General features: G+C 41.7%; 1 protein-coding gene across 3 annotated transcripts; it reads right to left on the bottom strand.

The window, feature by feature from the left end:
* Positions 1–279: 279 nt before the first annotated feature.
* Positions 280–8,854, bottom strand: DUS4L (dihydrouridine synthase 4 like). Of its 3 annotated transcripts, none has more exons than XM_026701290.2 (7): positions 8,612–8,854; positions 7,396–7,526; positions 5,853–5,974; positions 4,387–4,504; positions 3,321–3,443; positions 2,583–2,809; positions 280–685 (listed from the first exon to the last, which is right to left on the bottom strand). In XM_026701290.2, exons 2-7 carry the CDS (start codon positions 7,524–7,526, stop codon positions 435–437), a joined length of 972 nt encoding a protein of 323 aa, XP_026557075.2. In that variant the 5' UTR covers positions 8,612–8,854; the 3' UTR covers positions 280–434. The 3 variants fall into 3 exon arrangements, with proteins under 3 accessions (XP_026557075.2, XP_087791685.1, XP_087791684.1); XM_087935559.1 differs by having other exon boundaries at positions 8,432–8,844; XM_087935558.1 differs by having other exon boundaries at positions 8,597–8,801.
* Between the last annotated feature and the right edge of the window lie 1,500 nt (positions 8,855–10,354).

Here is a 10,354-nt window from a genome sequence, read left to right on the forward strand (position 1 = left end):
AGCATCTTTGTATATTATAGCTGTGAGAAAAGGACAACTGGGTCCTAAAGTTGGTGTAGGTCTCTGCTTAATTGAAGGCCTCAAATTAAGTATATATTATAATGCTGGTTGAGCTGATTTATTGCTTGTGTTTTGTCTGTGTATCTCTTTTATTAAATTATTTTTATAACGTAGCCATGTCTATAGCTGTACTCAGTCCGAATAAACCAACCTGAGATTAAGGTTCACAGTTTGCACCTATTGAAGTACAGTTTGCTTGATGAGGGCTAAATAAACCTATGGACGGTTGCTGTTTTTATTCACAATTTGCTCATAAGAAAATGCTAAAATCGTATAAATGCACATACGGAAATCCTCGAGTAGAAAAAACAACCGTAGGCGTACAGAATTTATAAACGAGTTTGGTCTTCTCACAATTAAATATATCTAGAAGGCTACCGAACACCATAATTATCTCTAAGGTAGTCCAAAACAGCAGACGTACTTGATAAAACGTTAAAAATCTTTTTTTCTTGTTTTGAAGTCACCCTCTCCAGCATGTACATTAAATGATGATGGAAGCAGGTGAAAGGGGTACCCTGCTCAAGGGCTATATCCACCCAGTCCTGAACACACTGCAGAGGTGTGTCTTCATACCCTGTAAATAAAGCTGGGTTGGCTAAGAGCCCTCTCGCAACCATGACACCTACAAAAGGAAAAGAAATATATTTTCAGAAAACCACAAATATATATTTATCTTAAAGCTGGAATGGATAATTTTTTTGGTATCCACTGATAGTGGCCACCGTTGTACTACTTTGAGGGTTAGGGTAGAACAAGAAGAGGTGTTGATCAAGGGTGGGATTCAATTTTTTTAATCAACCGGTTCTGTGGGCATGGCTTAGGTGGTGGGCCTGGCTTGGTGGTCGTGTTATTGGCTGGGCGTGACCAACTCAATATCACTCACATCGAGGCACACATCTCCTCACCTGGCCTCTCATGACTGGGGGGATGCTGCAATAGTTGTAAGTGTGAAAAATGGTCGTAAATCACTCTTTTCAGTGCCGTTGTAACTTTGAATGGTCACTCCACACAAGCAAAGTACCAGCAAAGGAAGGTAAAAAAACTCCAGAGAAGTTTCTGAGACAGGAAGTCTAGTCCTGCCAAGAATGTAATAAGGGTTAACGGAGAGGATACTAGAAGCAGAAAGGCAGCATTCTGGAAGATTCAAATGGTTAACAGAGGGAGATTGGGCTGCTACCGGTTCACCCTGATTTGAGCGAACCGGAATCTAATTTTATGGCCAGTTCGGTGAACCGGTAAATCCCACCCCCGGCTGGCTCCGCCCTCCCCTCCCCTGCCAGGAGTCCCCTTGTGGCCTGTTTTGGATCCCAGATAAGTACAGGGCCCATGAAGAGGCTCGGACAGGGCGAAAAATGGGCCTCCCAGAGGCCAGAAACAGGCCCGTTTCTTGCCTCCAGAGAGCCTCTGGAGCCCGGGAAGGCTGTTTTCGCCTACCCGGAGGCTTGAGGAAAGCCTCCGGAGCCTGGGGAGGGAAAAAATGCCCTGCCTCCCGGTGCAGGAGGCTGACTAGGCTATGCCAATCATGGTCATGCCCACCCAGCAACCGGGCAGAGAACCCATTACTCAAATTTTTGAAGCCCACCCCTGGGGAGATAGATTTGACTACATTTCAGTTGAGTCTAGAAACTTAGAAGAAAGACCCATTTAACCCAGTGAAAAGTATTTCTTAGAATATGAGCTTACATGGGTTTTGTCATGCCCCTGTGAGAGTCTGAATCCGAGGAGGAAGCCGGACAGCTGACAGGGAATGGGAGTGTGGCTCCATTGGCTGTGGAGGAGGCTGGGGAAGGGCAAAGTCCAACTGGGCAGAGCAGGGGAGAGGTAGAGGAAGGGAGAGGGAGTTCAGAGGAAGACCAAGACCCACCCGCTCTTCATTCTAGGGCACGCAAGGAGGAACGGAGAAGAGAGTAATGTGGGTTCCGTGGCTTACGGGGGAGGAAAGGGCCCTGATTCCTTTCATTAGCCACAGCTGGGAAGACAGTTGATAAGAAAGGCAGGCTGCATGTGGCAGGCTGCTGGGAGCAAATGTGACTTTATCCTGGGTTGTCGTGGCTTATCTGTGTTCCTGGAGTCTTCCCAACTATGTGAGTTTTGCCGTGCCTTCAAGTCTGAAATTCTTCCTCCTGCCCTGTCAAACTAATTACTTTAGTATGGCTTGTTTGGACTTTAAGTTACAGTGTTGCTCATGTTTTGGACTTAATTTTTTGCAATCAAAGGCTGTTCCTGGGAGAGTTTTTCTCTAGCCAGAAGGTAACCAGGACACGTGGGGCAAAGTTGGAGATAATAAAGGGACTCCTATTGCTAATCTGACTGTGTTCCTTTGTGCCACGTCCCGGGTCATCACAGGTTTAACATCAGCTCCTTATATAGCTATTTGAAACAAGATGAGTGTAATATTGTCTAACCTTAGTCATTTTTAAGGTGGGTGGATTCCAATGCCCAGAATAGTGTAGCCAGCATTGCTGGAAACAAGCATCAGGGAGGAAAAAAAAACTTAGAAGAACCAAGGTTGTTCTCACCATCAGCTCCTGTTCTTTGATGAATGGCCTCCACATCTTTCAGGGACTTCACATCACCGTTAGCTACCACCGGTATGGAGACGCTGTCTTTAATTGCCTTAATTGCATCGTAGCGCACTGGCTGATGTCTTTCTTCTACACTTCTCCCGTGTACACTGATCCAGGATACGCCAGCTGACTCTGCTTTTTGGCAGAGGTCTACGGTTCTCTGTAGATCTCCATGGATCCTTCCGTTCCGTGCGGAGAGGGGAAAAAAAGGTAACTCAGCAGGTGAAAATATTTTCTCAGCGTGAAAATATAGTGAAGAATTAAGAACAGAGAAGGGGAGGGAAGGAGACACATATAGATATAGGTATGTACAGGTAATTCTATGCCACTGCCAGGAGTTCGATCTTGACTGGCTCAAGGTTGACTCAGCCTTCCATCCTTCCAAGGTGGGTAAAATGAGGACCCAGACTGTTGGGGCCATAAGCTGACTGTAAACCGCTTAGAGAGAGCTGTAAAGCACTATGAAGTGGTATATAAGTCTAAGTGCTAGTGCTATTGTGGTATTATTCCTGAATAATACAAATGCCTTGAATTTTCACTAAATCATATGGTTACGAATTAAAGACAGCTTCTTAATTGATTATTTGCAATATCTTTTTATGTAGCTAATACAGAAAATACATTTTCTTTTCTGCTGCCCACCACATCTATAAGACAATTCACACATATATATCTCTATAAAGGACTTACCGTATCTTAATAGATACTGAAAATGTGGGTTTTTCCACTTGATTTCTTACTGATCTCACCATCTCTTGTATCAGTTGTGGTTTGTTTATTAAGCAAGCACCATAGCCTTCTGCCATGGCCCACCTGGAAGAAAACAATAAAGGGCCCCCTTTAAATACCTTTTGTGGCTACAGACCACCAAGATCTTAACTCAAGATTGAAATAATAATATTTCTTCAAGCTTTTGTGGTCGCAGGTTGAGAACTACTGGCCTACTACGTTATACTAAAAAAACTACTTATTTAAACAAAAATATATATTGAAAAGCTCCAATTTCTCTGCAGGTTTACCTAATTTTCAAATATAAAGAAAGAGAATAATAGTATATGGAAAATCAGTACAACAGCAGTTGCTTTAAGAAATGCTTCTTTACACTAGCAAAATGGGACTGAGTTTCTGATTTCACAGAAAAACTCATTTGCATTCACTAAGCACCCAAAGATTTTGCCTCTGGATTTTCTGCCCAGGTGTAAACATATTAAGTTAGAGGCATTTACAATTTAGTTTAAAATGTTAAACTAACATGCTGGCTGGGAAATTCTGGGAGTTGAAGTTCATACAACTTCAAGTTGACAAGGTTGAGAAGTATCATTTTAGACACCGGTCAAATATATGGAAGTGCATATCTACATTTTAAATAAAGAATGTGTTTTATTAAAAATGTTCTGTACTTTAAGAGCTGTGGTGGTGCAGTGGTTAGAATGCAGTATTGCAGGCTAATTCTGCCAACTGCCAGCAGTCCGATCCTGACTGGCTCAAGGTTGACTCAGCTTTCTGTTTTTCCAAGGTTGGTAAACGAGGACCCAGATTGTTGGGGGAAATAGGCTGACTCTGTAAACTGCTTAGAGAGGGCTGTAAAGCACTGTGAAGCGGTATATAAGTCTAAGGGCTATTGCTATTTTGTTCAGTGGTATGTTCTGTTTATTTGAAACTTATTGGGAGGATTTTCCTTGAAAAATAGAGAGAAAAAGAGAGAGAGGGAGAAGGAGAAAGAATTGTTTCCATATATTGTTCTCCGGTCACTCACCTTTGTGGACAACCACAGTTTAAATCTATGCCATCCGCAAACAGACTCACAAGCCCAGCTGCATCTGCCAAAACTTGTGCTTCTTTAGCAGCAAATTGAACAATCAAAGGATGGTCACCTGTAAAAAAAAAGAATTGTAATCTATATATATATATATAAGTGAAATATCACTCATGCATCATCACAAAATCTCCAGAACCGTAAAACCTACAAACTTGAAATTTGGCACGTATGTTCCTCTTGGCTTCTAGGTGCTCACTAAGAAAGGATTTTTTGAAATGACCATCAGAGCATTTGAAGTATTTCCTATATTATTATTATTAACAAGCTCTGATGCTAAGGAGTTCTACTCCCCCTCCTCACCTGAAAAGAAATCTCTTCCAAATGCAGAACACAAACAGAGGAGAGGAGTTTCAGTTTCAGTTTCAATTTCACAGCACCAAGCAGCTTTAGTACAGAACAGTGGAGCTAAGCCATGCCCAGGCTCCTTACTGTCTCCTTCTTGCTCACACAAATACTATCTCAGTTTCCAAACAGTCCTCAACTCTCTCACACACTGACAGGACGCTAGCCAGATGAATACCGATGGATGCTGGTAGGCAGAGGCACAATTTTTTTCCCCTTATTTTCCTCCCCCAAAACTAGGCCCAACCACATAGTTTTGTAGCGAAGCATGGGTATCAAGCTAGTAAATAAATAAAAATCACTGATATTTAGGAAATAAGGTGCATTCTAGATACATCAATGAGAGAACCAATGTGGTGTATTGGCTAGCACTGAATTCCAGTTAGGGAGAACCTGCCTGAATGAATCTCATGATGATTTTATTCAGTGATGATTTTATTCAGTAAGGATGGAACAAACCAGGATTTAGTGTGAATCTGCAGTCCTATATATTAAGCTTTCTTTAATCTGTTGCCCTCCAAGTATCTTGAATTTGAAATTGCTCTTCCATCTACTTCTAGTTGTTCAACTCAGCTGCTTTAAATTCAGTGGATATCTTTGACTAGAAGCTACTTCTAGTCCCAGCTATTTTACAAGGTTCTTGATATATGGACATCCATATTTTGGGAACTTCTGGAGAATAACATGTTATGAATCTACTAAAAGAATAAGGACTTGATCCAAGGATAATTTAACTTGAATAAGTAGACCAAAGAACATTTTCAAATTTGGTGGGCGACAGGCTGAAGGTTTACTTCCTGGGACTACAAGCTGTAAACCTTGGTTTGTTCCATCATTCTTACTGAAGAAATCACTGTTGGTTTTATTCTAACAATATATCAGGCCCAAACCAAACATATTATTTCATATCTCTGTGCAATGATTCAATCCTAATCAGGGTCTTTCTGAGCTCTACATTAGATTTTGTGTATGTTTCGAAAAAGATATTTTGAGGACAACTACCTGGGCATTAAAAAGGATTTCAAAAGCTCCAGAGGGGTGAGAGAATGTACACAACCCACCTTGGTTTGTTGTAAATTCACTGTGCCTGGCTTTCAAAGATTTGACAAAATCCGCTGCAATGATCATTGGTGTGTAGCATAAATCACAGTCATATTTCCTGACTAAAGTTCTGAAAGACAATCTACAAATATAAAAGCATTCGAGATACCAGTAAGTACATGTTTAATTTACCAAAAGAGTGGATTTCCCCCCCTCCAAATTATCACTTTAGTTAATATTGATCTTTTATTCTGGAAAACACTGCATGCAATTGGGTCATTTTATGCATATGTAGTGAGCCAGTTTTGTCTAGTGGTTAAGACTAGAAACTGGGTGAGTTCTAGTCCCAACCATAGCCATGAAAACCATCTGGGTGACTTTGGACCAATCACCAGGAGATGGGGAGTTCTAGTTCTGCCATAGCCATGAAAGCCAGTTGGGTGACTTTGGACCAATCATCAGGAGACGGGGAGTTCTAGTTCTGCCATAGCCATAAAAACCAGTTGGGTGACTTTGGACCAATCACCAGGAGATGGGGAGTTCTAGTTCTGCCATAGCCATGAAAACCAGTTGGGTGACTTTGGACCAATCATCAGGAGATGGGGAGTTCTAGTTCTGCCTTAGCCATGAAAGCCAGTTGGGTGATTTTGGGCCAGTCACTCTCTCTCAAGCCTAGCTCACCTCACAAGGTTGTTGTTATTGGGAAAATGGGAGGAATATTAACTTTGTTCATTCAATCCACCAGCATTTGCATTTCAAAGCAAATTAATCCACGGGACACCACTTTCCTGCTTGATGACCATTTGATCGTGACTGGAGCTATCTTTACTAGAATTGGCACTTTCACACAAGGCCTTTGCCCTGTTTGATGAACCAGTATGTAATTAATTATACTATATTATATTAGCTTTGGAGGGCTAATCTAAACCAGGCTTCCCAACCCACAAGGTGTACTGTGTCAGAAATTGCGGTCACGTGACTGTGGGACTGTTGTGGCCTGTTGGCCACTGGCCCTTCCAGCAGCCAAATCAGAGGAGGAGGAGGTGTGGGAGTCAGGGTCAGCATCATGGCAACCTGGGAGCTCCGAGGGGTAAGAGGGAATGGAGCTATCAGGGGTGGGTGGGAGGGAGGGAGGGACAGAGGGAGAGAGAGGGAGAGAGGCAGAGCCTGGGCCGTCTGTCAGCCCTCAGATGGAGAGTCAACAGCCCCCAGGTCTGGAGGTGGCTGATGAGGAAAAGGAGGAACAGCCGGGTCCAGTGCCTGACGCGCAGATGCTCAGAAGGCAGTGGAGAGGAGAGCAGTAGAAATCTATAGGCCGGTCTTTGGGACGGAAGAGCCACAACTGCTAGCGAAGCCTCACCCTAGCTCTGGGGATAAAAGGCAGGGGGTGGAGATGAATAGATGTGGCAGACAAATATTCATCTCTCTGCCCGACAGACTTGTTACCCTTTAGTGAGAGAGAAACTTTTTGCCGGGGCTGCTGGTTCCCCTAATAAAGAAATTATTGCTTCAACTACAAAGGGTTTGTCGTGTTTGGGGAGTTGGATCAGAACAGGCACTTACTTTGAATACCTAACCATAGGAGCACATATTTTCACGACGGGTTCTGAATGAAACAAATCAACTGGATTTTTTAGTGGAGACCATCCCATTTGCCTGGAGAGACTGGAGTCATCAATGTTATCAGGCCACATCTACAAGGCAAATTTTTTAAAGAAGAGGACGTAAGAACAATTTGTCTTAAATACACATTTGGGGCGGGGGCAAAAACAAAGGAGAAACCTGAAAGGGAAGCACATCTGAAAGAGATTCATAAGCATTAAAAATAATTATTGATAACTTTGCTTTATAAAAGAGGATTCAAGAACAAAACCAAGAAAATAGTCATTAGATTCCATAAATCTAAAGGGCAGCTTTCTGAATTAAAGGGCTGTCTTTTATCTTACAATAAAGCCCCGCATTCAATGCAACAGCCTAGGTCAGCATTTCTCTATCCTGGCGACTTTATAATAGGTGGATTTCAACTCCCAGAATCCCCTGCTGACAGGAGGATTCTGGGAGTTGAAGTCCACTTATCACAAAGGTAACACGGTTGAGAAATGTTGGACTACATGCAGGCCACATACAACTCCAAGAATTCCCCAGCCAGCAATGCTCGCTGGGGAATTCTGAGAGTTGAAGTCCATGAGTCTTTTAAATTGCCAAAGGTTGAGAGGTGCTGGAAGCCTTCAATCCCAGTCTGAGTATATATGTTTTTCTCTTTCTTTCTTTCTTTCTTTCTTTCTTTCTTTCTTTCTTTCTTTCTTTCTTTCTTTTTCTTTGTTTCTTTTTTCTTTCTTTCTGACTCTCCCATCCTCTCCCCTCCCTCCCTTTCTCTCTAGCTCTTTTTCTTTCTCTCTCCCCCTCCTCCCCTCCCCTTTCTCTCTCTCCCTTTCTTTCTTTTTCTTTCTCTTTTTTCTCTTTCCCTTTCCTTCCTTCCTTCCTTCCTTCCTTCCTTCCTTCCTTCCTTCCTTCCTTCCTTTCTTACTTTCTTTCAAAAAAAAGCAACAAGAGCAACAGAGCTAACAAAATTTCCGCGGTCATCTTTCGCATCACCAACCTCTGCATTATCACCCGTGCCGTATTCACACGCGAACCATACACACGAATGCAAAATGCTGCCTTACTAATTAGGCTCAGTCCAACCTCCCCCCCAAAAATCTGCCCGCGCGGCAGAGAGAAAAGAGTCGAAGCCGTTCAGAGAACAAATAACAAACTTCCCTACAAAGCGATGCAGGACCTTAATTTCTGCCAAAACCCGACGGAAAGTCCCGTTTTCGCCTCCTTTGCAGCTCTTTGCTGAAAATGCGCCCTATTGGACAGCGCCTAATCCTTCATGCCTGCGCGAGGAAGCGATCCGAGTTTGCTCTAATTTTCTATCTCTACGAAAGGTTCCCGTTGAAGCACTGCCGCTTTGGCCGATCGGGAAAGGCAGATTCACACGAGCTGCCTTGACTTTCGAGTCCCTTGGTCGTCCAGGAATCCTTCAACATCTTCCGGGTAGGGGTGTCGATGAGGCTCGCCTGAATAAGTCATAAAAGTCGGATTTTTGCTTTTTGAGATGGAGGGATCTCGTATGGAAGAAGCGCGGGAGCAAGTTAATTTGTTTTTTTTTTAAACATGTATATGGAGTATCTGTACGGGACCGGTTGGAATTTAGACTTTTAAGGATGAAAGATTTTTGCAAGTGCTTGATCCTGATGGTGGAAAATCGCAGCTAAGCTCCGCAGCACCTTCAACTTCCAACCTGCAATATTAAGCATTTTCCCATCCTTCTTTCCTTCCAAGAAGTATATGATTGATAGATGGATGGATGGATGGATGGATGGATGGATGGATGGATGGATAGATAGATAGATAGATAGATAGATAGATAGATAGATAGATAGATAGATAGATAGATAGATAGATAGATGACAAATAGATGACAGGTGAGAGATGAGATTAGATAGGTGAGATAGACAGATGAACTAGAATGATAGATTGATGATAGATGAGATAGATCAGGGGTTTCCAACCTTGGCAACTTTAAGACTTGTGGACTTCAACTCCCAGAATTCCTCAGCCAGCTTTGCTTTAAAGTGCTGGCTTTGCTGGCTGAGGAATTCTGGGAATTGAAATCCACAAGTCTTAAAGGTGCCAAGGTTGGAGACCCCTGAGACAGATGATAGATATTAGGTAGCTAATGACCGATAGATTGATGAGATAGATGACAGATAGATAATAGATAGATAATGACTAATAGGTCATAGATGATTGATAGATGAGCTAAATGATAGATGATAAATTATATTATAGATGAGATGGATGACCCAGAATAGATGATATATTGATGATAAATGAGATAGATAAATGATAGATATTAGATAATGACATACATAATAGATTGATGAGATAGATGACAAATAGATGATAGATAATGACAGATTGAGAGATAGATAGATGAGATAGATGAAATAGACAGATGATAGATATTAGATAATGACTGATAAATGATAGATTGAAGAGATAGATGACAAATAGATGATAATGAAGATGATAGATGTTGATATATTAAATTAGATAGATGATAGGTATTAGATAATGACTGATAGATTGAAGAGATAGATGACAAATAATCAAATAGATGATTGATAGATGAGCTAAATGATACATTCAATTTGATAGGTAAGATAGATGATAGATGATAGATTGATGATAGATGAGATAAACAGATAGGTGATAGATAAATATATAATGATTGATGATAGATTGATGAGATACATGACAAATTGATTGATAGATTAGATAGATAGTTCTCAATTTACAACTTTAGTGACTGTTTGAAGTTACAATGGCACTGAAAAAAGTGACTTATGACCATTACAGCAACCCTGTGGTCAAAATATGATCAAAAATCCAAATGCTTGGCAACTGATTCATATTTATGACGGTCACAGTGTCCTGGGATCATGTGATCCCCTTGCATGATCTTCCGACAAGC

This window comes from Pseudonaja textilis, chromosome 5 (assembly GCF_049901715.1).
Source record: "Pseudonaja textilis isolate UNSWEBS1 chromosome 5, rPseTex1.2, whole genome shotgun sequence".
Lineage (NCBI taxonomy): Eukaryota > Metazoa > Chordata > Lepidosauria > Squamata > Elapidae > Pseudonaja > Pseudonaja textilis.